This window comes from Anser cygnoides, chromosome 1, assembly GCF_040182565.1.
Source record: "Anser cygnoides isolate HZ-2024a breed goose chromosome 1, Taihu_goose_T2T_genome, whole genome shotgun sequence".
In the NCBI taxonomy this organism is placed as follows: domain Eukaryota; kingdom Metazoa; phylum Chordata; class Aves; order Anseriformes; family Anatidae; genus Anser; species Anser cygnoides.
In genome coordinates this window covers 116,198,495-116,226,015 of record NC_089873.1, presented here as the reverse complement: position 1 = coordinate 116,226,015, position 27,521 = coordinate 116,198,495, and the positions used below count along the sequence as shown (strand labels likewise).

General features: G+C 46.4%; 1 protein-coding gene across 2 annotated transcripts; it reads right to left on the bottom strand.

The window, feature by feature from the left end:
• Positions 1–1,376: 1,376 nt before the first annotated feature.
• On the bottom strand, positions 1,377–18,213 carry B3GALT5 (beta-1,3-galactosyltransferase 5). 2 transcript variants are annotated; one of them, XM_048071501.2, is made up of 5 exons: positions 17,577–18,213; positions 11,831–11,970; positions 10,404–10,487; positions 8,888–9,077; positions 1,377–8,509 (listed from the first exon to the last, which is right to left on the bottom strand). In XM_048071501.2, the coding sequence occupies exons 4-5, from the start codon at positions 8,978–8,980 to the stop codon at positions 7,553–7,555; spliced, it is 1,050 nt and encodes a 349-aa protein (XP_047927458.1). In that variant the 5' UTR covers positions 8,981–9,077; positions 10,404–10,487; positions 11,831–11,970; positions 17,577–18,213; the 3' UTR covers positions 1,377–7,552. The 2 variants fall into 2 exon arrangements, with proteins under 2 accessions (XP_047927458.1, XP_047927459.1); XM_048071502.2 differs by lacking the exon at positions 11,831–11,970.
• Positions 18,214–27,521: the final 9,308 nt, after the last annotated feature.

Genomic DNA, 27,521 nt, shown 5'->3' with positions numbered 1-27,521 from the left:
CATGGACTATTTTCTACAGAAGGCAGTACTGCTCAGCTACATTGGTCTCCAGCAGCAACCCTTCTGCCCCTCAAGATAAACGTGCAATGCATGCAGGACCTGGCCTCAGCATGAGGGGTCGGGACCCCCAAAATGGGCTGGGGGCCCAGGTGAGCCCAGCCTTGGTGCCTTTGTACATCCTCACCCTGGGCACAGAGCTCTTCATGCCAGCACCAAGTGCTGCTCCTCGGCTGCCTCCTCTCCCCAGCAGGAGCAAGCTGCATGGCTCATGCACACCGCAGCTCACTCCCGCTCCTGCCTCCTGGCTTTGCTCCCTCTTTAATTCCCTCGTTGCACCTTTGCTAGCAGAAGCACGTGTAAAAGCTGCAGGTCTCTTTATGTACTGGAGTCAAACATTTACTTACAACCACTGTTCCAGCAATAACAATTAAATTAAACATGAAGGGAATATAGCTGCCTGGAAGATCTACAAGCTGGAGGTGTAAATCACACCACATAACTAATTTATGACATTCTGTGCCTACAGCTGTACGCTGATGTTTTTTAAGTGTAAGGGCGGCTGTGATTTCTAAGTGTTTTTGGTGACGGAAGAACAGGAAACTGACTGCGTGTGCCTCTGTCCCTGCACCCAAAGCCACAAAGGAAGCAAGGCCAGGTTAGGTCAGAAGCCAGACACAAGGGCTATCATGTAAGTGGTTCAGCTGGAGAAATCCAAAGAGGGGACTTGGATATTTTTTTTTCCACAGAAATAATGAGCTTTTGATTTTCTGAAACATAAGGCAAAAACAAGGGCATTTCTGAAGAAGAGAAATTGTCCAATTACATTTTTCAGTGAAAATGTACTTGAGTAATTTTTTTAAAAGGATAGCCTTAGACCACTGTATTATTAGACTTTGAAAAAAAAAAATCTTTATTTTCTCCGTCAGAACATGTTCAAAATACAGATCTGTTTTTTTCAGATTGGCTCTCATATGTCCTGCATATCTCTGTCTTGTGACTGAGATGCTTTCCCTCTATGTAGTGCGATACTATCTGTAAATACTTGGGAAATTTATTGTTGGAATGAACTAAAAAAGTTAAGGCCACCTACAAAAAAAAAAAAAAAAAAAAGGCAAAACATTCCAGAAAGTTAAACAAGGGAAAAAAAAAAAAAAAGATAAATCAAAAGATACAGATAGTGAGGGAGAACTTTTCTAGTTGCAGTTCCTAGTTCATAACTGCTTGTGTTTGGCAGGCAATCTGACTAGCTTAAGTTATTTGACACTTCCCTTGTAAGTGATAGGGGGGCAGAGCTGTTCTTCCTGATCCGAAGAAGCATGCCAGTCAAGCACAGTCAAACACTACTGGCTGCTGTGACACAGGCAACACAGTTTCAGGATTGTGTTGTTTCTGGATCTGGATCTTCAAAATGGTATAAACTGTGGTTAAAACTGTATTTATTTATTTATTTATTGCTACCTTTGTTATGGTTTTAATAATCTCGTACTTGATGTTCTTGTCATTTTTGAAAACAAACAAGCAAAAACAAACAAAACTACTCTGTATTTCAGATCACAGCCTGTTTATAAGATTCTGTTTTAAGCTGCCTTTGACTTAAAGGTGTACCATGTGCAGATTGTTAATGACAAGAGTGTCATGTGGCAGGACTGCATGCTTAATACTTGAGAAAACATTCCCATTCTTGGTCACTTTGTCTTTCATGGGAATTATGCACTTGCCTTAGGAAGAGGAACCAACAACTCTTATTTTAGGATGTGAAAAATAAGTGTTTCAGAGAAGAGAAGAAAGTCAATTTTAATTGGAAAAAGAGCAAACCTCCTGACTTGACTTCATCCCAAAATGTCAATACATTCACAACTGAAAAAGAAGTGAACACACAAATCTATGGTAACAAAATATTTTACTAAAATATTATACATTGAATAGTTAGCTCAACATTCTCAGGTTCTATGCAAATAATGCAAACATTGTGTTTTATATAAACATTACACAGTATCTTGCACAAATCCGAGAAGAGCAATGTCTCTGCCAGATCCATTATAAGTGGTTAGCCCTTGTGTTCCACTCAGCTTTTACATAAGGCAAATGTTTGATTGCAAAAATCTACCCCGTATTCTCAAAATATCTTGGAAGGGTGATACCTCTTCAGCAATGCTGAATCAGACAAGGTATGTGATCAAATCCTTCATGGACATTTTTGAAAATCTTAACCTAAATTAAGAATAAGTTAGTTGATGAGTTAGGATTGTGAAAAGTATATTCATTTTTCTGTATTCAAAAACCGATCTTGCATTGGAAGAAATACATTATGCTGAAGTGCACTTAACCAGCTCTAAGACACTATAAACTCTGTTGATTTCTACATGTCTTATTACTAAACGAGAAGCACTTAAGTAACTTTTCAGAGTAACTTTCCAAAGCTATTCATAAAAAATTGATTTAATGATCTACTGACCCAAGCAGCATAAAAATGTTAGGATAATGCACATAAGCTTCCAAGAATTTGTCTACGTTCTCTTATCAGTCTATAAAAAAATTTAGAAAGATAAGTGTATGTACACTGCAGTATTTTATTTATCATCCTAGTTATATTTCCACTCTTTTTCTGGTCGTCTATCATAGGAAAATACACATATTTTGGCAAAAGGCCACTGAACAGTTTTGATTGTGTTAAAAGTTATGATATGTGGCTGAAGCAGCAAAAACTCATTTTATTTAGCTGATACATGAAAACTGACTATCTTTGTGGCTTTGTTTCAGTAAATAAATTTGCCTTACATGCAATCAGCTACTTCTCTTAAATCACCTTTTACAGCAGTATAATCTTATATTTTGAATAATTAATTATTCATTTACTATGTTCTAATTCAAAGTAGTCTATTGAACTGGTAGATTTATGAAATCAAATTCTAATTTATGTGAGCACACAGAAAATCATAGGTTGAGGAAAATAATGTGCAGCAACCTAAAGCGTTCACTTGGGAAGCCAATTTGTAAAAAGGAGAGGAAAAAACTACCTGAATCCGTAACATTTCAGCCTGTACTCATTTGCTTTTTATTGGAGATTTAGTGGTGGTAGGCCAAATGTTTCAGTTAGGCAGGACGTTAAATGCTTAACAACATATATTCAGTGGGGACAAAATATTTGAAATGCAGTAATAAGTAGTCATCTTGCACAGGTTGCTAGAAATTTCAAATATGCTCCCAGGAAACAGCATCCAGAATGGGGCAAAAACAGGCCTGAGGACCTTATTAGCAGTGGCACAGCAGCTATGAATTTAGCCCAAAAATACAGGGTTAGCATCTGCAAATGTGATTAACAGAGACTAGAATCATCTTCCCTCATAGTAGCTATATTCAGGTAAGCAGGAACACTCCTAACTAAAATTAAACCCATAGTCTATAAGGCTAGCTGAACCTGTCTGTCAAGGGCAACATTTCCGTGATGGTACAAGGCCACAAACTGCTAGGGTAAGACATATTTTAATGCTATTCAAGAACAGCCATCCTTCAGTAAACAACACAAAATGTCTCCAGAAAGGAGACTTCACCCATGGCCACCAACTCAGCCTGACAGAAGACCAGCAGCGGCACCGTCCCAGGAGCCAGGTGCCACCATACCTCTTGGATCTCAACACCTAGTGAAGGTGAAAAAGTAAACTCATCTGTATGTAAACAAAGGGCTGTTCTGCCCACACACATTGACTGGACTGGCCCTGCCATCTGGGGTAAGGCTGGCGCCAGGCCCAGAGGTGGAAGTGAAGCACATGTCGTGGTGTGTAAAGGGAGGAGAGACCCACCAGGGACTGAAGGATTATTTCTCTGTGTACCAGAAGAGGCCAGTGTGAGCACCAGGCTGCACTGTGCTGTCCCAGCTCACAGCCCCTCCTGCCCCACAGGAGTGGGAGCTAGGAGAGGCCAGAAAACTTTCCTTTATGATCAGTATTTTTCCATAAAATAAAATAACAGAATCACAGAATCACAGGTTTGGGTTGGAAAGAACCTTAAAGATCATCCAGTTCCAACCCCCTGCCATGGGCAGGGACACTTCCCACCAGACCAGGTTGCCCAAAGCCCCATCTACCCTGACCTTGAACACCTCCAGGGATGAGGCATCCACAGCTTCTCTGCGCAGCCTGTCCCAGTGCCTCACCACCCTCATAGTGAAGAATTTCCCCCTTATATCTAATCTAAATCTCCCCGCTTTTAGTTTAAAGCCATTGTCTTGTCCTGTCACTGCACTCCCTGACACAGAGTCCCTCCCAAGCTGTCCTGCAGGCCCCCTTTAGGTACTGGAAGGCCGCTGTAGGGCCTTCTTTTCTCCAGGCTGAACAACCCCAGCTCCCTCAGCCTGTCTTCACAGGAGAGGTGCTCCAGCCCTCTGAGCATCCTCGTGGCCCTCCACTGGACCCACTCCAACAGGCCCACGTCCTTGTGCTGGGGACCCCAGAGCCAAATGAAGTAATTCAAGCAGTACAATTGCCAGCTTGCACCTTAGGTACAATGACAACGAATGGCAAAAAGACTTTTCTGCTGTTTACATGGAAAGAATAGCGATTTAAATGCTGTTGCTAGGCTTGTCCAGTCCGACCCTTTGCACGTATTGAAGGCAGCAGCACAAGTAGATGTGCTACAGCAGAGCTTTGAGTCCAAGGCCAGATACACCTGCAAAGTTAGTAGGGGAGGCAGGGAGATGCCATTCAGCCTGGAGCTGGACTCCCCACTCGTTGGCACAGGTTATGTGCTAGGGGAAGGCAAACACCTCCTTTGCCACCCACCCAACCACCTGGTTAGCCATGTCCCTGTAAACACCATGTGCATGGCTATTTTCTGAATGGGAAACTTAAAATAGAGATTATTCTTCAATCAAAAAAAAATAAAAGTCTTTCCTGTATTTCTTTCATCATAATCTGTGGACTCAGTTTACTTTACATCAGAAGAAAATAAATAATATAATGTATATTCTATTCTCTACATTATATTCTCTATATAAATATAACTCTCTTATTAAATATTTTTCAGGATGGGACATATTTCTGCTGAAAATATTTACCCACAAGCAAGTGAAAAAGGACACTTGGACAATGGTCACTGAGATGAATAAAAAGAACTGAAACAATAAAAATAAATAAAGCTAAAGTAATAAAAGTATTCTGTGTTAGAATTTCTGTATTTGAAAGAGTGTCATAGAAAACCTTGAAAGACCAGAATACCTATACCACTCCTTGCTCTCTTCATCGCTGGATCTTCCCTTGTGAGCCCCTCAAAAAAGACTCAGAAAGGCTGGCAGTTCTTGCTTCTTCACTCATCCTAAATAACAAGTTAGACACCTAACTTTATTTGCGTGATCCTTGCCCTGGCTGGAAGCGTGGGTGGTGTTCACCTGCCAACCACATTGCTTCCAAGAAGGCCAAATGTGGCCAGGAGCCCTCAGAGCCAGAAGTGCACTTCCCACCCCTCCTGGCTTTCACCGTGAGGAAACCACGAGGCTCAGGCAGAAGGAGAGCCCAGCACTGCCTGTCTGGGCCAGGGTAACGTGGGGATTGGGACCATGGGGCGTTTTGCGGAGCACAACCTCACCGCTCTGTAGGGAGGGTTCTGCTCTGCCATCCCAGGGCCGTGTCTGACCCTGCTTCCCCTCACCGGTCCTAATCCTGACCCCACCTGTCATCGCTATGGCCCACCGTTGATCTCAGGACCAAACTCACGACCATTACGATCTGGACTCTTGGTTGGGTCTGGCGGTTCTGCTCCCTCACATGGCTGTGTAGGGCTGAACCCTGCCAGCCATGGCAGGGATCTGCTCAGATCCCAGCTCACTTCTCCTAGGGAGAAGCCCCACTCTTGCTGCTCTCTGGAAAATATATTTCATGCACTCCACAGGCATTCAATCTTTCTTTGCTGGTAAAACTGACCTTTTCTTTGCGTGGATCAAATGAAATAAGAGTATTGAATAACTCATGAATTTATGAACTCCTGCCTCCCTGCCCAAATGTGTTTTCCCTGCATCTGCTGTGAGGACTCAATTCCTTACCTATGAAACCTACAGACATCCCAGTGATTTCCTGAGTGTTTAGTTGGTAATGAAATAAGAAATGAGCTTCCTAGCCTGAATGATTACTTGGCCATATTCTCCTACTAGGTCTTGTTTATAAAAGAAAAATCCTGCTGTCTTTTCCACCATACACACCCAGTTCCTCACAGGGAAAACATCTATCTCAGATATATTATTTAGTTCACTTTAAGGAATCTAGTTTAGCCTTGATAAACCATTTACAGTAGCTTTCAATCAATCAAAGCGAGGCATAAATGTAAATGGCATCTCCTGGGTCTATTGCAATAGAGAGACCTGGACAGTCTGCAAAGACACTCCTCATGGACATCTGGGAGAGTCCAGTGAAGGGTCACCAAGATGATGAAGGGGCAGGAGCACCTCTCCTGTGAGGAGAGGCTGAGAGAGCTGGGGCTGTTCAGCCTGGAGAAGGGAAGGCTCAGGGGGATCTCATCAATGTCCATAAATACCTGAAGGGAGGGTGCAAAGAGGACGGAGCCAGGCACTTCTCAGTGGTGCCCAGCACCAGGACCAGAGGCAGTGGGCACAAAGTGGAGCCCAGGAGCCTCCTTCTGAACGCCAGGCAGCCCTTCTGTGCTGTGTGGATGAGGAGCCCTGACACAGGCTGCCCAGAGAGCTGTGGGGTCTCCTCCTTGAAGTTACTCAAAACCCAAGTGGTCCTGGGCAACTGGAACTAGGTGGCCCTGTTTGAGCAGATGACCTCCAGAGGACCTTTCCAACCTCAACCGGTCTGTGATTCTGTGATATGGATCCATCTCTACCATATGATCATTTCAAATGGGTGGCATGTACAGGGAAACAAATGCACATTTCATGTCACGCATTTCATGTGTAGTCTTACATGTTCACAAGATGGTCTGCAATACCTAGGGTTATCCCAGGAGTGCTGCATGGGAAAATTCTTCCATCTCTGAAAAAAAATATATGTGTAGATTGAAGGAAGTATCTGTGCCACTACGCAGTTTTGCCTTCGCAGAGCTCACTGCAAAGGCACAACTGCAGAGCTGTGGTTCCCTATGCCAGGAGGGGAATGCCCTGACAGCAGCAATCACCTTTTCTTAAATGCCTGCACAGATGAGTGCAAATACAGTAATCTATCAAGGGAGACAGGGAAGGTAGTGCAATTTTTTTCTCTGAATGAAGGAACCTTGATTTTTTTTTTTCACCGTAGATATGTTCCCAGTCCTGTAGCAGCAAGATTTGGAGAGTTGATCCATGGAGAGGACAGTTTTGTGTGCCTGCATCTCTTAGAAAAAAAAAAATATTAATAATTGCTTATGTAGAGAAGGGATGGAAAGATATGGGAGTGAATAGGAGAGAAAGAGGTTACAGTGTTCTGAGGCAAAAATGGAGATTAAAATAACCATGAAAATTGTCTTTAACATGATGGGTCTAGAATTAACTGGGAGTTTTGCTGGAGTTAAGAGCAGCCCTGTAAATTCGGAGCATTTCAGCTTGTTAATTCAATCAGGGAATGTGCTAGAGCACTCCTCTGTGTTCTTCTGTCACTAAGTGATTCCAGTAGCTCAGCTGTTCAGATGGTTTTACTTTATGGCACATCACTATTTTCTTAAAGCGAGAAACAGAGAATGTAATCTTTTCTGGAAAAAATGTCTGCTCTGAATGAAGCTCCTCCAGCTGAATGTTTAATTTGTCAAGGCACAGTCCTATGAATACATCCTCCAGTTTGATGAACAAAATGCTCTCTGAAACATTATAGATCTGACTAGCAACATCAGTGGATAAAACATAGCCAGTCCCTGAACAAAACGGTGGGTAGGTCTTTCCTGGATATTCTTCTATGCTCACATACCACTTACTCCCTCTGTCCCTTATGGGGTACTCGTGCAGTTTTAAAAAGCCTGTGAAGAACCTTGTGGTCCTATTTTTCCTTAGAAGCAGCTCAGTGAGGTAAAAAACATTGACAAACACATCTGTGTCGGTTTTCATCACAAAGCTGGACTGGTTACAAAACTTGTGAATCCACTCAATTCCCATCATGGTCTTCAAAGTCAGGTTGTAGTATGTGTCTATAAAGTCCTTTTGAATAATGTCTTTGTATTTTTGGCTTTCATCAGTGATGTCAGCCTGCTGTGTGAGATTCACAGTGGTTCCCAGGAGGAAATATGTCACAAGGCGTTTGCTGGCCACCATTCTCTCCTTCCCCCAGGTTTGCCGGATGGCCATCCTGGCATTGCTGTGCTGGTATGAGGATGCCACAAGCAGGACGAGAAAAGGTGGGTTCTTATGGCAATCTATATCTGGGAGCTGCAAGAAGCTTCCTTGGATTCTCCTAAAAGTCTGTGTAGGTAGTAAGAAATTCTGGTTTTTTTCACAGAATATACAGAGTTTGGTCAAATTCATGTAAGAAAACCAGAAGCTGGCACAACTAAGCCCTACAAGGCAAACAAGAATCTTGAGTTTTGTGAAATCCATCTGAAAGAAACAAGAAGGAATGGCATATTAAAAAATATCTGGTTCCTTTCAGTGCTGTATACAGAACTCCCTGTGTAGGGATTTAAAGCCAGGTCATCTCTAATTAAAAGCTACCTTTTTCAGGGCACTCACCTACACACTTTTTCTCTGAGGATCGTCCCTACAAGGCATTCTGCTGGCAATCAAATTTGCACCTGTGCTTCCCTGAACCTGGCCCCAAGCCGGTATATCCTCACAAACCCACACAAGAGGGCTCACCAACACCAGGCCACCCTGACCAACGCTTCAGACCTGTCTCACAAGCCAGACAGTGGGGAAGAGGCAGATATGTGCTCATGCCAGATGAGAGAGAATAACAGTAATAGCTTTTTTAAATACCATATTTATCCATTCACTGGAAAAATGTCTGGTTCTTGAAGCCAGCAAGCCCTGGCCCATTAGCAGACCTAACCAGGTTCCTCCCGTCTTCATTTTCTTCGCATCCTGTGGGACTCTTGCACCAACCCGGAGACTGCTCCCGGTCTTGCTGCTGGAAGGGCCATGAGCCGTTTATTTGACATTGGGTCAGCTGCTTGGAAAAAAAAAAAAAAGCAGTGGGTCAGATTGCTGGGATTTTTCCCCTTTTGCAGAATTCAGGTGACTCACTAGGGCATGCTGAGGGGAAAAGGGGGTAGTCTGTACACTCCTATGCTTTTAGGTGAAAGCGGTCCCATCAACAACAACAACACTCATTCGGTCATCATTGTAACAGATTAACGTGCTGCGTAACTGGTTACAAACCTAGTACAAATCTTAAGAGAGACAAAAACAATGGAAGTAAAGCCAAAAAGGCCACAGTGCCAAAAAGGATTACATACCTCCATAAATTAACCTGTTGAGAAAAGCCTGATGCCTGAGCTCCGCAGTCCCTGACCCCACCAGCTCCTGTTTCAGAACACCAGGAATTCTCACTGGGGGAAAAGCTTTCCCTTCCTCTTCCCCCCCTCCCTAACAACGAATTTGATCTGGCCTTACATCCAAAAACACACAAAAAAAAGGAGCTGACAAGCCTCAGAGATGCAGATTTCAGGGAAACTTGATCTCTGCCTTCTGAGTAGGACAGTTCTGCCTGGACTCCCCCAAGCCACTCTAGTGCCCTCAAATTGCTCAAATCCAGACACAGCTTATTCCCTTTCCATGCAATGAACAGGTTTTTCATTACAGGCGTAAATATATTTTAAAGTCCAGCCAGGTGTGCCTGAGACCAAGTCCAGCTCACCTTACCTGTAAGAATAGTCCCATTAATTTTGATAGGTATCCACAAAAGCATGAAATGAGCAGAACTGGAGTCCTGGATCCTGATACTCCTCCCATAGTGAAATGTATTTCTGTAATGATTCACTAATCATTTTTGAAAATGCAAACAAATTTCACGTTTCTTCTGCCACTTGTATTGAAAATATTGTATTTAAATTGAATATTCCTCAAATCTGATTTTTTTTTTCATGTATATATAGCTTACTTGGGATTAACTCAAAAGTTGGTTTAACTAAATGCACATCTAAAATTGTGTGAGAGTGTAGATAGAAGGAAATGCATATATATATATGCATATGTCTGTATATATGTATATATACATATGCATATATGTGTGTATATATGTATATATATACATTATATATATATATATATATTATGATGTTCTGAGAATGCCAACAGAACTGCAGAAGGGGTCTGCTCCTGTCACTGCCTCTCATGAGGCTGTTCAAGGGTCTGCCATTGCTCTGTAGCAGGACTTCCAGGACATGTGCAAACAGAAGCCCTTCAGATAAGCCCTTCCTTCAGTGGAAGCCCATTAAAACTTCTTCGGAAATCCTCAAAAGCAAGCAACCATAACACACCACGCTCATTTTACCTGATCTCAGCAGAATCAGACTGATGATGGCTTGACTGCAGCTACCTCTCACATCTCTTCTGGGTTTGGTCACTGGTAACACATCTGCAAAAAAAAAAAAAAAAAAGGCAAAAATCCCCTGGGGTGGGTGTCTGGCAGAGCAGTCCCCAGCACACATCCTGGCAGGTATCCTGGCAAGTATCCATCCTCCTTTTCAGTCTGCAGATGAAGAAGCATACTGCCTATAGATGTGCGGGCTATGCAAGTGCTTGCATATTTATGTTAATTGTAAAAGGTAGTTGTAAACTTTGAAAGTCATGTAACATAAACATGCAGTATCACAGCAGGTCCCTGCCTACTGCCAGTGGGGCAGTGGCCTCTGATAAGAAATATTGACTTCCTGGAGCAAAGTCTCTTCTGAGAGCTGGGAAATGCTGGCTTTTGTCATAGGTTTAATCACCAAAAGCAAATATAGACTTATGAACTGTGGAACTGTGAACTATTTATTTATTATTTTTTTCTCAAATGAAATTTCTACATCATCCCTCAGAGGTATGAGCAGCACCTCAGGCATTCATAGGCTGGGGGCTCACCTTTCACTGCCTCCCGACCCGTCTGCATCCCATGCTGAGCCCTGGTCCGGGCGCTCACCCTGGCTGCAGCAACATGCCACTGCCCCCAGCCCCGCAGACCCCCACAAGCCCCAGACCAGGTGCTTCTTCTCTCCTTCCCTCTCGCAGAGGTAGGAAGATTCAAGGGACCATATAAAATGTCTTATCAGGGAATTAAATCCTACCAGCATTGGCTCCTGAGCCCCCATCTCACCCTCATCCTACCTGTAAACAGCAGGGTTAGCTTAATGGGTGAAGCAGATGCTCCGTCTCCCTCATTTCCTGGGAAAATTGCTATTATATGAAGGATGGGTGGAAAACACTGGCTTCTGTCGTGTTTAAACAGCACAATATGGCCACGAGTGCATTTAGCAGTCATCCAGCCTAAAGCATATTGTTCTACAGCATGGGTTAGGTGTGACAAGACACGTGGTTGCTAAATTAAATTTGACTTCCACTGTATTTTTTCTCCTTTGTCTGCATCTGACAAATAATACAGCCTGTGATTCAAGATTTCCAGCCGGTGAGCAGCTATCTTTATGGAAGAGTCCCGGAAATGTTAATGTGAAGTGAACAATAAGTCTACAGAAGGTGGTCTAGAAAACAATGGAGACTTATTAGCAAACAGTCTCTTTTCCATAGGTTATTTTGAAGAGCACCCTAGCATCAAAATAAATCTTTTAGGCTTTACAGAAAATCCTTTTGCATTAAGGTCTATTTGAGTTTTCTCTCTGATCTGAGTCAGAAATTGCAGTTTGTAATTATCTCAAGGCTTTTTCCATCTCCTATTGTTGCAACTGCAAAATATTTTTATGTAGCGCGTTGCTAAAAAATTACCTGCTTCATGTCCTAGAGAGGGGTTTGTTCACCCAGCCTGGCAGGGTGCGATACGGCTCCGGTAGATCCAGCCAGGTTTGTGCTAAAGCCTGGGACCAGAGCTACGGCAGCCTGCATCTGGGCACTGTCCTGGCACACACCTAAAATGAGCAAAGGAAGGAAAGGAGAAGGTAATGTAGGTCTGCGATCCCAGACAGCTGAGCTGCTGCCCTCTGCCTTGCAAGCAGCTGAACTCATTAGGTATTGGGAGTATTTGCAGTTCGGCTTGGGAAGATCCCCGGGGGCCTGAAGTGGCAGCTCTTTGCTGGAGAACCAGGAGCCACTTCCAGCCTAAGTCTCAGAGTGATCTGGAAAGCAGCAAAACAGCAACTTGGAGCTCGCTGGCACTCACCAAGATAAAACCTCCCTGAATTTCATTTCTCTCAGCAAAGGAGGAGAAAGGGAAAAATGCATCTCTGCTGTCCCAGGAGGTTTCCCAAGCGTGGTGGAAGTTTGCCATGCTGAGCAAATTTTCTAGGGTGTCTGCTACAACACTGACCCTTGATAAATTCCTTTGTGTTCTGCCATGAATGGGCCATGTTAACTCATTTGACTGAGCCTAGTTATTCCATCAAAATTAATCCATCACCCCCTTTAGGTCTGTTAATCAGTATAATTATCTAAACAGCACCAGGAGATCAGGGCTACGTGCCATATGGGTCAGGGAAAGCCATCTGGCTGGCGGCAGAGGAGGTAAGTAGGTCTAGAGTCCCCATGAGAAAAAGATTCAAAATACCAATTTAAAGAACTGAAGGTTGCTAAATTTTTCTGGGGCAAAGCTGCTGCTCTCATACTACTGAGTGCAGTGGGTGATCACCATTGGCTTTGCACTGAGGTTGCAGGCAGTGGCCGTGAAGGACCCAAAGCACAAGCCAACCCAAGCACTTCTGACCGTCAGCAGCAGTCACCACCTTGTACAAGAGAGAAGCACGTGGCTGCTACAGGGCAGACCCTTGAAAAAAAAGCCTGTCTGCCATTGAAACATGCAAATGGGAGTTGGAACCTCGGGCACAGCTAAAGCCAGCAGAGGAATGCCAATTTGCCTTTCCTAATAAGCAAAAGTAGCGTGTATCCTGGTGTAAGCACTACTAATACCTGCTAAATTTTGATTTTCACTGGGACAAAGTCTTTAAATTGCTTTCTCAGAAGCTCAGCAGGACACACAGAGAGATTAAATGTGCATAGATAATTAGAAAATGTCAAGTACAGCAGGAAACATTTATTTTTTTCCTAAACACAAGCATTTTAGAAGAGCGGGGGCCAGCTCTGAGCTCCCAAAGTCAAGGTCCCTGGCGAGGCAGTGGCTAGGCTAACATTTCAAGGGGAGGAAAAATTGTTCCTTTGATGGGCAGCTGGGTTCCCTCATTAGGCCAAGCTCAGAAGCTAGGGCCGGCCAACCCATCTGACCTGTATCTGAAATAAAGCAATGCCCAGGGACACACAACTCTGCCTTGCCCCCTCGAAGCACCGGCTGACCCCTGTCCAAGAATGTTCTTGGTGCCCACATCCCACGGGGCCACCACCCATGGTGGCCGATCTAGGCCGTGGTGCCACCTCCAACTGAACGCAGGTAGCAGCTGAGGCAGTGTGGCTAAATGTGTCCTCCACGATGCTTTAAAACATCTCTTTTCACTTCAGAAGGAACTACGCACGGCAGCATACATTAACATCCTCACCCAAACTGAAAGTCAAGATTGGCTGGCAAGGAAGATGGAAAACCAAAAAGGGCGAAGGACAGGGGAAAGCCGTCTTCTGGTCTTTCTGTCAGATCACAGGAAGCCTTTTTCTCCCTACTACTTGTCATCAACCTTCAATATCAGAATTTTCTCCCTTCGTCAGTCCATCAGCAAATCTATGCAAGACATTGTACTTGTGCTTCATACAAGCCAGTTTCTGTCACTGAAACATGGAGTTGTTAGACACTTTATTTACAGCCAAATCCTGGTGTTGTTTTGTTTTGTTTCGGTTTGGTTTGTGTTTTGTTTTTCTCTTCGTTTTCACAAACAATAGTATTTTATTCTACCGGTAGTAACCATAATGGGATTGCCACCAGGACAAGATAGAAGCCACATGAACAAGACTTGTGGACTCTGGTCCCTCACAAGGAATGCTTTTCCTACTATTTTTAAATGGAAAAACATTTAAAGAAGACTCTTCCTTGTGGGGCAGGTGGCACTGCAGGTTAAATAGCCTGAGGGGCAGGTGGAAGGAGAGAGCCGGGCAGCCGAAAACCCTTTCTGTGCTGCAGGATCACACGTCAACCCAGGGTGCTTGTGCTACCAGTCCTACACAGAGTTACAGACTTCCCTAACCTTGCCTATCCAAAGAGTCCTCCTATGCCACAAGTGAGCAGCTACATGACGGATGGAGAAGGAGCGTTATTGTCACCAATTTGCAAATCCTACTGTGCTGCCTGGCTTGTTCACCGTCATTATGCTGCTAATGCACATTTGGCCTATTGACCATGTAAATGTACCAGCAACTTGAATTGCCTTCGTAGAAGATTGCGCTTGTTTTATTTACTACTTTGGATCTTACGAGGAATAAAAAACATTTTTTGTCTTTAAAAAATGAAGAGTAGAAACAAGTCCATCTTTGAAAAATTAAGTAGTTCTAGGGTAAAAAACAGATTCGAGAGATGCGTTAAATTCTAGAATAATACTCATCCCAAGGAAATTCTATGCGTATAGGATCTGCATTCAGATATATGCATACAGCTGTATTTTGAAGCATCATGATCAATATAGCCTAAACACTGTTACAGTTGTAATAAGTAGAGAAACTTTTTTCCTAAAAATCGAAGAAAGAACATGACCAAAAAAAAAAAAAAGAAGAAGAAGAAAAAAAGAGAGAGAGACTTGTAAGTATAAAACTTTTTAAAATTCAGTAATGGAGGAAAAGCCTCTGAAGGTTTCACCTGCTTGCCCTAGATCTCCTATGCCTGTGCTATAGCACAGACAGTTTTAGAATAGCTGCCTGACCTGCTGCAGCTCCTTCTCGCTTCTTACCTCTTCAGGGAGCAGTTTATGCCAATTCCTTCTCTGAATGATGTTTCCCATAGTACCCAAGGTAATATACTAGAGGTGAACTACAGCACCGGTAGGCAAAGGAGCGAGCACATGCATATAAGCACAGCCTTAGCATGGCAGCTCTCTCAGGTGCATCATCCAGGCACACAAACATTTTGCCACACAGCATTCACAAGCAAGAGGGGCGTGAGGAGAGAACAAAGGTTCATGGCTCCCATCCGCCAGACACAGTCCTCCCAGTTCAGACACAGCAGCACCACCTGTGCAGATTTCCATTCCTGAAATGGCCCAGGCCAGAGGTGCACACCTTAGTACCCTGGTGGCCAATACCTACAGGAGAATACAGACCAGGGCGAGCATGTTTTCACAGAGCTTTGGGCCTTCTGCATCAGAGGCTGCATCTTTCTCCTTGTTAAAAAGTTCACCAAGAATTGCATGCTCTTGATGCACGCTGACCTCATTGACACAGCCATGACCACGTGCTCGTAACACTCATTGGGAAAAGCCAAAGAGCATCCTCAGACCAAAACACACCGTTGCTCTCAAAACCAGCAAAAAGTTTGGCAGGAGGTGGAGCTGCTCCCGTAACACCACAGGAAAGGAATGCTGCACCTGAAGAGTCAAAAAGAAATGCACTTCCAGGGAACTTAGCCAAGTAGGAAAACTAACTTCTGTTTTAAATACAATTTTGCTTTTCCAAGCTTCCTACGAAATCCTCTTGATGACATCCTGGCTCTGAAAAAAGCCCACCAAAATACCAGTTTGGGCAGTTAATGGGGCCAAAGTCCTTTCTCAGGAGGCAGGAGGACAGCAGGGCAGCAGAGGCTGTGGCAGAAGCTCCCTGCGCAAAGCTCAGGCTGTCAGCGCAGGGGCAGCCACTGCAGCCCAGCACCCAGAGCTGTCACTTTTCCTCATTTTTAGGAGCATATTGGGATGGTTTTACTGAATGCGGGCGATCAATGGAGAGCTGGCAGGCAACCAGCAGAGAGGCGTCCTGCCTCGCAGATGGAGAAGATGGTGGCGCCTCTGGGCGCAGCCTCCTCGCCCTCACAGATGGACCTTTACCCTTCTTGGTAGTCATTTCATCCAAAAGTTTGGTCTGAAAACTTTCTGTCTCCGTCCTCCCCTCACAGCCTCCATGCCAAATGTCCCTTTCTGGATTTCTCTTCAATGCCAATGCGCTCTCTTCCTTTTTTATTATTACCTTGTGAATCAATGGGTGTAGTACAATTACTGTTTTCACTTGCTACGTACCAAACTTCTGATCACGCCAAAGCTTAGTGGCTGTCTGCAGCTGGATGCACCAGAGCAGCCTTCCCTAGCATGAGCCAGTGTGGTTCATTGTGCTGAACAGGAGTAAGGTACAACTCACAGCCACTCTCTTGCCTTCATAATGAAATAAATCAATGACAACAATTCTTCCTTCAGCTCTTGATTTCAGTGCTGTGACTCCAAAAGCCTGGTTCACTGATCTGTGGGAGCACTGTGCTTCAAAAATCATACTTATGAGTTTGTGTCCCCCAAAACTAATTACGTATTGCACCCTCATTTACAAGTAGCGCTACAAGTTGGATTTCTCATCTCAGTGAAATTGAAAAACAAACCTGAAAATGATATTTGAGACAGGATGAGGGTCCTGCTCTTCTCCCTCAGAAGCAATCTCAAGATACGTGAAGGAAGAAGGAAGAACAATGCGGAGAAGAAATAGCTATGCACACTGTACAGAAAATGTCTGAACCAAGAAAAATTACCAATAAAGACATTGTAACGTCACTCAAATCTTTTACAGACAGAGTGCTTCTCAGCCCAGCCAGTGCCACTGTAGAATGAGGACTTTGCAGGATGTTACCCTTTAGATGTGTTTTTATTTTCTATTTTAACCTGGGGCAGCACTTGCACGGAGTAGGTGAGCCCTTCTGCCTTTCTCTGCCCTTTCCTTTCATGCTGCCTCTTGGCACCATTTCTTTATCAGCGTTTGAAGTTTAATTTTTCCCCTATCCATATAACAGTTTAACTAAGTCTTTGCATTACGTGCCTACTAAGGAGGCAAACCAGTACTTTAGGAGGATGTTCCCGGGCATCATATATTTCCTATCCTATAGCTCCCACCACCATATGCTTTCCTCCACCATATAGTCCCACCCAGAACAGAGGCAGCCCAATTTAATTATTTACCTGTACCTCGCGAATCTTTTAAAGCATTTTCTCCAAGGTCTCAGCAAACACACGGGACAGCGAGAAAAACATCGCACCTCATCTGCCCAAACAGAACCTGTTCTGTAGCTGGGGGGAAGGTTCAGGTGCGGCCAAAGCACTCCTCGATATTAAAACCTACCCTAAACGCTCCGGCAAACGAGAGCGGTGATTGCTACCTGCCTCCTGTCAGATCAGCGTGCCTCTCCTGCCAAGGAGTGCAGTGCACCTCCTGCCCCTTTTACCCCAGGAGGGAAGCTGCAGCCCTGAGCCCTGGGACGAACTCCCCACCACTTTGGGGTCGCACAGGGCTCAGCTCGGGATTTCACAGGTAGTGGGCTCTGGACTTCGACGCCGCTCTTCGGAGCAAGCCTCGCCACCGGCTCCCCGGCAAGCGTGACGGCACCTGCTGCCTCGTCTTACCCCGCTCTCGCGGGGGAAGGCTGGCGGGCGAGCGGAGGCCCCACGCGTGATCACGATCGTACCTGCGCTTGGAGATCCGCACCTCCTTCCCTCACGAGCATCCTCCGGCTCTCAGGGCCATGCTGCGCGGAGCTGCGGCGAGTGGGCTCCCACGGCGGTCGCAAGGCGCTGCCTGCGCTCCGCTCTCCTCCCCGCGCCGCCCAGCGACCCCACGGCGGCTGCTGCGTGGCCACCTCCGGCCCCTCGTGGGCTGTGGGGTGAGACGGGGAAGGCACCGCTGCGGCGGTGGAAACCCGAGCTCTCTGCCTGTCTCTCTTTCCCTCCCTCTATCCTCCTCCTCCTCCTCCCTCTCCCTCCCTCCCTTCCTCTCTCCCTCCCACCCGTAGGTAACAGCCTCGCGATGCCACTGCAGTGGGATCGGCAGGGGAAGGAAAGTTAGCAACTGTCCACAAATGGGGTTATTCCGCATTTATCTGGGGGGGGGAGGGAGGCAAAGACCCCCCGTGGTGATGCCGGCCCTGCTAACGGAGCCGCAAATTCTGCCGGAGCGGGGCTAGCCCTCTGCAGCGCTGGGAAAGTTGGGCACCGTGCTCTGGGTTAAGAGCAAGGCTGCCTCGGTGTTCACAGCCCGAGGGAAATCTTGCACCCAGGCACCCTCTGAGCCATGGGGTTTCCCTTTATGAGCCACGGCAACCTGGTGAGGAGGGCAAGGAGGAGCAAAGAGCACCCCATATCTGCCCCAGGACCGCCTCCGGGACCTCGGCAGAAAAGAGAGACGCGCAGGATTTTTACCTCCACTGATGCACATCGACCCCCGTGGCTGCAATCAGTGGGTGAAAGTTTCACTTGACAACAGCTACTGAAGCAAATGGCTTCAGGCAAATACATTTCTTTCTTTGGGGCTGCAAGCTCGAGCAGGATCGAACGCTTCCAGATCGACGTTATGGGTAAAGAGGCCCATTTAACAGCTGCCTTCCCACTAACAACTCAGGGAGTTTGAACTTCCAGCAAGAAATATTCCCTTTGATTAGTCACTGTCAGGTTTTGAAATGGGTTGCTCCAGTGCAGCATAAGAACAAGGGACGAATCAATCACCACGGGCTGCTGGCAGCTCCCTTCCTCCTCCCCCTCCGCTCCAAGGGTATAGATAGATAGACGTCACGTAGGAGATGCACAAAACGCCGTTTCCTTCTTCTCCTTTGCAGGGGAAATACAAGAGGATAGGTTGGGAACCACTTCCAAACCTGCTGCAGACAGCACTGCTCCGATGGGGCACGCACAGCCCCGGGAAGGGTCACACGCTGAAGGGCTCCTGTTCACGGCAGGCTGAGAGGCTGGCGTCTTTTGGGGAGGTGAGGCATAAAGGGGAACTCAGAGAAACATAGCCTTGGTGCTGGGAAAATGAGGCAAACCCCACCTCTGATTCAACACTGTACTTGGTGTGTAGGGCCACCCCTACGCCGGGAAAGCATTTAAGCAGAGTAATGTAAACATATGCCTATATTTCAATTTAAGTCAACATATGTCTACATGAAATCGGTTCTCAAAGAGTGAGTCAGGGCCCAAATCAGCATTGTAGTTGAACTAAAATAATCCTCAGCCTTCTCAAAAAGCACATAGCTTTAACCTGTCACATCAAATGAAAATTATATACTTAAACTATAATCTTCCTGTTCCCTTAGTCATCAAAAGAGGCTAGATCAAATTAAAAAAAAAAAAAAAAAAAAAAAGGAAAGAAAACATGGATGCTGCTCAGCTGGCTGAGGAGCTCACAGAGGGGCTCACAGAGGGCTTGGAAAAGGAAAGTTTCTGCCTTCCAAACCAGATTTGTCCCCAAGCCCCTCTCCCCCAGCACTCCCCATAGCTCCTTTCTCCTTCCAGCAGGACACTGGAGCTTGAAGCACTGATTGCACTGGTGGCTCTGTGTTGTCATCTCCTCGGATAAGTGATTTGGTTTGGAAGGGCCCTTAAAAAGTGACAGGCAATATTTCCGCAGCTCGCTGCGGCACAAGGCAGGCAGAGGGAAGGTCAAACTGCAGTCACCCATCAGAAGGTGCCGTTGTTTGGTGGGGGATTAGCTTTGATTTGCTGTGGTGTTGTTTTGTAGTTGCTTTGGTTTTTTTTTTTAACATTATGAAAAAGTGAATAGGAGCTATGTCCTTGGGCTATTCTGAATGCATGTGCTGATAAGATGGGTGAAGGCAGAGCAGTGCTTGCAGCTGAAGAGGGTGAGTGGTTTGCGGGCTGTGTACCAGCAAGAGGTACTGGATGCACTGGGAGTTTCAAGGTTATTCACTTTATGCAACATGAAATCCAATTTTCAAGTTGAACTTTTCAGCATTTTTCTACACTGAATCTATGTGCAGACTTTTTTCAGTCAGGAGGAGGACCGCTGTTGGAAGTTTCGGGGCAAAGTTTGTCATAATGACATTAATAGCAGTGCAGTTTAACCTCATGCAAGGAGCAGCGGTACCAATAAAACCGATTTGTATAGTAGCCAAATGGCTTCTACCCTCATATTTATAGTATTGTAAGTCCAGTGATGCAGAACTGCTCCTCTGACAGACAGAGCAAGCTCTGTCAGTGAGCTAGGCACGCCAGTTACCTCGCTATATGTGTACCTTCATCTACATAATGGCATCCCTGATAAATGAAGGTGGGAGTCGTGCTCACTTAACCATACCAAAATACTAGAAGTCTCACCACAACTTGTCCAAACAAGGCCTTAAATACCTGACGCCTACCTGTGCGGCCTGTGCCACGCATCGCTGCCCGCAGCCGCCCGCGGGCACGGGGCCATCCCTCCTCTGCTGGCCTGCTCCTGCCCTGCCTCCTGCACGCCCTGCCCCGCTCTTCCACGGTGCCCGAGGGAGTCAGCAGCTCGGGGCTTGGGGCTGTCTGCAGGCAAACCTGAAAATACAAAGTATTTTCACTCCAGGATCTGCTTGTCGAAACATTGCCTGGTGAATGCGGGAATACAGAGGACATCACTTGTTTTTATATCCCCATTTCATTAATTTCTGCTGGGCACAGCTGCTCCTGTGGTGGCATGGGGACAAGGACAGGGATGGGGACAGGGAGGGAGGGGACTCTATGCTCCCTTGGCCAGGCTCGGGTCAGTGCTGCAGCAGATACACTATGGGCCCACTGCATGTGAATGAAAATGTTTTAAGTGCATCTTAAAGGGGGCTTATGGAAAGCAAGCATCCCATTTGAAAAACATGTGCACACTATGACCCTAAGTGTTATACTCATGCAGTTTCTTCATACATTTTTTACAGAGCAGATTGAGCCCAGGCCCGTGAACCTCAGCCGTAGCACACCACAACATAACAAGAAGCCATTTATGAAAGTGCCAAAGACTGAACAGTCAGATGCAAAACTCTGACAAATAATTTCCCATAGGAATTTCATTCAGAGGGAAAAATCTTAAGTTGCCCCACAGCAGTTCACACCTTATTTTGCATACAGGAGCTAAGGTAATCGATAAAAGGACAAGTCACTTACTGAGAAAAGGCAATAAATGCTCAAATAAACCAATACTGATTTAAAGGTTTCTCTAATTTACCTTCACAATGTAGATAGTGTTCTTAGCATTAATTTTGTTTGAGTGCCTAATACCAGCTTCTACCCATTATTCGTAAGAAAGCCTGCTAGTGATATGTGAAGAGAACTGCATTCAGATGTAGAAAAGTAAAATGTTCTGATTTCTCTTGGTATACATTGCTAAAATTTTTTTGCTAGCTAAGTGAAACTCTTGCTGTCTAATCCTTCCTGCAAAGCACAAAGACCTTCTGAGAGCCAAAGAGCATCTCCAGCTGAGGTCTGGAGCTTGGTCCTTCACCATGTACAGCAACACTCACTCAGAAGGAGAGTGTAGGCTGCAATGAAGCTGCCTTTTGATTTTCTTATTAATAAGCTGCCCAATATTTTCCCCACAATCTTCTTCCATGGTAGACAGGTCAAGATGAGGGCTACACCTGGTGGGTGTCTACACAGCATGGGAGGCTGCGGGATCATGAAATGGCTTGGGTTGGAAGGGACCTTAAAGATCATCTGGTTCCAACCCCTGGCCATGGGATCCTGGCTGTGGTGTGGAGGTTTGGGCTCCTGCGGCTTCCTCATGGTAGGACAAGAGGTAATGGTTTAAACTGACAGAGGGGAGATTTAGATTAGAGTTTAGGAGGAAATTCTTTGCTCAAAGGGTGGTGAGGCATTGGCACAGGCTGCCCAGAGAAGCTGTGGGTGCCCCATCCCTGGAGGTGTTCAAGGCCAGGCTGGATGGGGCTTTGGGCAGCCCGGTCTGGTGGGAGGTGTCTCTGCCCATGGCAGGGGGTGGAACCAGGTGGGCTTTAAGGTCCCTTCTGGCCCAAACCATTCTGTGATTCTCTGATTCTATGACCCATTAACTGTAACCTCCTACACTGTGCTTCTGCTACTCTCTTGTGGGCTCTTTCCAGAGACACAGCCAGGGGTGCCCCACTGCTTCAGCAGCCTGTGACCCTCTGAGTCCCCCAAAAGAGTCCTTCCTCATGGCTGTCTTGCAGCAGGTGCTAAGCACTGCTTTACAACAGTGGTGATAATCAAACACATGCTCCAGGGCTTCAACTGACAGGAATAAGGAAAGGCATTTTTTTCACCCTTGCTCACTGTGTAATTAATGGGAGGTATGTGGAGCTTTTTTATTTATTTGTTTCTGTAGGCTTTTCTCCAAAGTGAATGTAAAGAAAAGAAAAAAAAAAATAGAAAAAAAACCTACAAAACAAAGACACTAAAACCCTGTCCTGATCAGCTACAGGCGACTGGGCCAGAATGGCTGCAAACCCAAAAAGTGCGTGCATTGCTCCATGATTTCCTTTCAGGAAGAGATTTCTGCTCCCAAGCCCACTGCCTGACCCGGGGCAGATGTGGAGGGTTTGCTTTTGTTCTGCACCAGAGGTTGTGGCTCCGCCACCCGGCCTTCTGTGCATCCACTGCCTGCCTTCTGGTCCCATCCTGATCAGGAAGGCGTTCTCCTTCTGCCATAGCCTTGTGAGCATCCAGAAGATGATAAGAAACAGAGAGACCAGGATGCCAGGTCCCCGGGGAATCACAGAATCACAGAATTGTAGGGGTTGGAAGGGACCTCAAGAGATCACCGGGTCCAACCCCCCTGCCAAAGCAGGTTCCCCAGAGCAGGTTGCCCAGGTAGGCATCCAGACGTCCCCGTCCCACCGGGCAGAGGTGTGATCCTGAGGAAAAAATGATTGAGAAGCAGGTTTGGCATGGCCTCCACTCCTTCCCCTCTGACCCATCTGCCTGCAAGCATTTTCTCAGTGCTGATTGATCCGAGCACCATTATCGGGTACGTGGCTTGGGATGAAGTCTTGGATGGAGCTTGGCTGCAGTGCCAGAAAGCCAACCCTTCAGTTGTGTCTCTGACAAATGGATCCCTCTGAGCTACTGCGTTTAATGCAGTTTCTTACTTATTTATTTATTATCAGCCTGTTTCTCTGCTGGGCCAGCAAGAGAGGAAATGCCAAGGGGAATGTATCCAAAGAGCATAGTTTTGATCTGGCTCAAAACGAAGGCTGTCAACAGGAAAGTTTCTGTTCATTTGGATCAAAACCAAGTATACCAAAGCTTTCACATTTAAAAAAACAGCAGCCCACAGGGACAGCCCAGAGGCAGGGTGAGCCTACCTCCTGGGCAATTGCCCATCCCAGCAGGTGCTATGTATAGCCAGCCCCAGTGTGTGATGTTGTTCAATGAGTTTAAAGCTGACTGAGAAATCAGGTGCTTTGTTATGTGTTTGCCCTAATGGATCAAGTGCACCCCAGCAGGTGGTTTTGGTCTAAGCCAAGGGTTTCTTTAAAAAAAGCACCGGGGTACTGCAGCACCAGCAGAAGTGGCTCCTACACTATTTTTCTGCAGCAAAATGCTGCAAATCCAGCTGAATGCACTAAGCTAACTTGCTGTCAGACACAGCAGTGGACAGGACTCAAAGGAAATCCAGCCCAATATTACTTTTAACGAGATTTAAAATTCAGGAAAAAAGTTATCCTGAAAGCTCAACACAAATGAAATCATTTTTGACATCATTCCTTTTTGAAATGTTCCCACTTGGTTTAAAACAGAATTTCAAGAAGTGAAACATGTTTTTCCCCGAAGAAAAAAGGGCCATTCAGCGAACACTTGTTTCCTTAAAAACCTGTAATGGATGTATAAAGCCTTGCCACATAAGCCTCTGAAATCAAATGCAAACTTTCACCTACTTTTTTTCAGGGAAACCCTGTTAATCAGCACTGCTCTCTCTCATCCACTTGTTTACAGGTCAGCTCTGCTGCACTCTGACCCTTTCTGTTGCCTCAGAGAGGTAACATTCACAGAGATTTAGATATTATACTTAAGAAACTGTACAGGTTCTTCTCCATTTTTTTTTCCCGGATGAACGAGGGTAACTATTGCTAGATTGATTGGTGTCCATCTTCCATCTGATTTCCAGGTATCTAACTCATGCCTTAAATCTCCTACATCAACAGCTTCCAACTTTTCTTCTTTTTTTGCTTGACAGACACAAACGGAGGGCAGTGGTGCACTCAGTCTGTCCTTCACACAGCAGAGAAACTCTCCTTCCTCCTAGGGCACGTCTCCTTGGGGCAGAGACTTCCCTCATTGTTATATGCTGGGCTGGTGCTTACAGCACTTGCCTTTACAAGGGGCACCATGAGCTCATTTAGGAGTTTCTCCGTAAAGCAAGCGGTCAGTGAGACCAGGAGCAGACCCTGCTCTCTTCTTTACCCTGTCCAAGCAGGCAGCTCAGACATGACACCAAAAAGCCCCGCTCCTCCTGCTCCATGCCTCTGCACCCTCAGCTCTTCTCAGCATAAGGGCAGCTGGGGAGCGCAGGTCTGTTTGCCTCCAGGGTGCTCGTGACTGGTGGTTTGGCTTTAGCCCTTGTTCCCCTTGACCCTCCTACAGCTAGCTGTTAGACATGGGTATCTCAGGAGTGCACGCGGTATCCAGTTGAGTACTGTTGTGTTATTTCTGATTCCTCACTTGCCAGTTTGGAGCTTGTTAATCTTTAGCACCATGCCATGAAACGCAGAGGAGCAATAAATGTACCTGGCCTTTTTTCCTCCTGCCCACTTAATCCACTCCATGCTCCTTCCTGTTGAACGGGATTCAGGAAATGGAGTTGTAATTAAGAAAGAAAAAAGCTTTTTATCTGGAAGCAGTCCCCATGTTAACAACCACAAAGCATATCCCCTAACATCTTACTCCATCAATTAACACCACGGGGTTTTTGCAGCAGTCCCATACACACAGCCCAGCGAGGGCAGCACAGCCAGGCTTTGGCTCCCGGCTCTGCTTGCCAAGGACATCCAGACACCCACATCTCCCAAAGATGCAGGCACCTTCTGCTAAGGCTATTTAAATGTTTCTGGGTAATTCTGCACGTCCAGCTCATGTTTTCCCCCTTGGTCCTTGGGCTCAGAAACGTGCCAATGCCTATACTGCCTTCAGCCTCCTCCAAACTCATCAGTGCGTGGTGTTGCACTTGTGGTCCTGGAGGAAGTCATGAAGCCATGCTACTGGTTACGATAGGAAAAGACACTTGGGGCAAAAAATAAAAATAAAAAACTGATGCATGTTCTCAGATGTCTAAGAAGATTTTTAATGGCTGAACATAGATAGCTCAGAAACTTTAAATAGGTACACACTGCACTTCTCTGCTATATCTTGAAGGTTAACGCACACCCTCTGCAATGCACTTAGAGCACAGCACATTAATATGAAGTGACTTTCTTAGCATCATCTATCACTTCCCTCCCCACTTTGCAAGACAGCCATTGCACCCTCCATTGCTACCCTGTAGAAAACAGCAAGCATCTTTCTTCTTCCTTGTTTCCCTCAGCACCAAAAACAATTCCCACATTGGGCAGTAAGTTTTCGTTACCATCAGCCACAAAATCAAGGCAAGCAAGACAATGGCTCAAGCCAGCCCCGAGGACTTGTAGGTTCAGGATACAGCAAGAGGGGCCAGACCAACAGCTTCGGAGGCAAGCGACTGGTCTGTCATTGATGGTGCAGGATCAAATGCTCCTTTCCTGCTCCATACCACTTCTGCCATGGCACAGCAGGCGCCAGGAGCTGGCTCTTAGGGGGCAGCGGCTGCCGCACTGCAGCCCCCATCCCACGGCAGGAGCCGCTGCCTGGCCTCCCATGCTATGCCCTGCCCCAACACGGGGAGCCTGCCCCAGGCCTCACCTCTAATTTGGGAGCACGAAGGGCAGGCCGAGGCGCCGTCCTCTGAAAGCGGCTGACCTTCACCCCAGCCACGGCGATAAAGCTGGCTGCCAGCTCCTGCAGCGCCGGCAGACCCCGCGGCGACCGCCGGACGGGTCCCTCTGTAACCCAAAGAGGCTCGTCGCCTCAACGGGGATTATCACCCTGGGCATTTCTGAAGCCCACCTGCTGAGGCTGACAGGGATCAAGTGTCTGCCAGGCCCTCGAGCTGTTCAAACAGCCTTGACGAGGCTTCAACATGCGCCTTCAAGACATCATGCACCGAGATACCTGTGGTTTCTGCATGAGTCACTTGGGGGAAGATGGTGGTGCTGACATTAGGAATAGCAACAGTCAGGCTGAGATCTCTACGGGGGAAAAAACATACCGCTAGTGCATTACCACATATATTGCACTGCCTGAGCTCACTCTCTGGAGCCACCTCTGACATGATGGTAGCACCACAGGCAGATTTCCACCCGTGAAACCCCAGCTGCTAACAGCAGACAGCTGCTTAAGGGAAATTCCCAGCCACCTCACAAAGTCCTGCAAAGTATTGGCCCTCTCACTGCACAGAAAAGCCATGTAGCAGTGTAAAGGAGGCCTCTCATTCCCCATGCTTGTGTCTCTCCATCTGCTTCCTCTCTTCAGGTGAGAGACATTTCCAGATTTTGGAAATATTCATGCTGAGACCCTGTTTTTCAGCACGTCAGGCGGCCCATCTTATGTGTTGGGTATGTGCTGTTGTACAGTCAGCCATACCTTCTCCTTGCTTTATCTCTCATGCAGTTCCCCATGACGTGCAATGCATGATGCACCAGGTGCATCTGCTGAACATTCATATTCCCCTTTCTCTGCATCAAGTTCCTTCTCCAGCTTCATCCTTCCTCTGTCACCAATCACACAGCAACTCTCAACACCCACCATTTTGCTGGACTGAACCAACCACGGCCCTGTTGCCTCCTATGGTAAACTGGGCCGCGCAAGCCCCAGGTATCTGGAACAGCTTTTTCCAGATCGCCCAGTGTGAATTCATCCTTTTGGACCAGAGGATCAAACACCACCCCATACCCAAACAAGGTGCCGCTGCAGCCTTATGCAACATTACTTGGTATGTAATACCCTGCGCTTCTGAAAATAGCTCCTGAACACATCCACTCATCACATTCCTCCTTGCCACCACTGCATCACGTTACAGCTCCTCCTGGCTCCCAGATGAACCCGTGCCACACGCATGTGCAGCCCCTCTCCTCCCAGACCAGCCCCAGCAGGACAAGCACCCAGCTTGTAGCAGAAAATCTTATTTATCCCCAAAGCGTGTGATGCTGGTTCTCCATACTGTCAAATTTTACCTCGTTTGTATCCTTCAGGGCCTGCTGGCCTGGCCCATTGCCCTGTTCTCCTCCACACAACACCTCCCAGCTTCTCGCCAGTGCTGAACTTCATCAGCACTTCATCCTGTGCCAGGCCATCAGCTAAGCGTGGTTCCCAAAACCCATCCCTGCAGATCCTCTCTGCCTCGTCCCCATCCTGTTCAGCCCCCAGGGCAGCAGATTTTGGCTGTTCAGGCCCCCACAGTCCTGCTGGAGCCGTTTCTTCCAGCTGCTGCAGGCATCCATGATGGGATGTACCGGCTGCTTCTCTGAAACCAGCCCCAGGCTGGCCAGAGGTTGGATATCATTTTCTATCACTGCCTCTAGCTTTCATCAAAATCTGATTAGGAGCACATAGACACTGGT

What these genes read in the sequence shown, in the direction of transcription:
- B3GALT5 (XM_048071501.2), bottom strand. Translation starts at nt 8,980, where the DNA reads ATGAAGACGGGAGGAACCTGGTTAGGTCTGCTAATGGGCCAGGGCTTG. An exon ending in CCAGTGAATGGATAAATATG is followed by an intron (nt 8,510 to 8,887) that starts GTATTTAAAAAA and finishes TGTTTCTTTCAG; the next exon opens with ATGGATTTCACAAAACTCAA.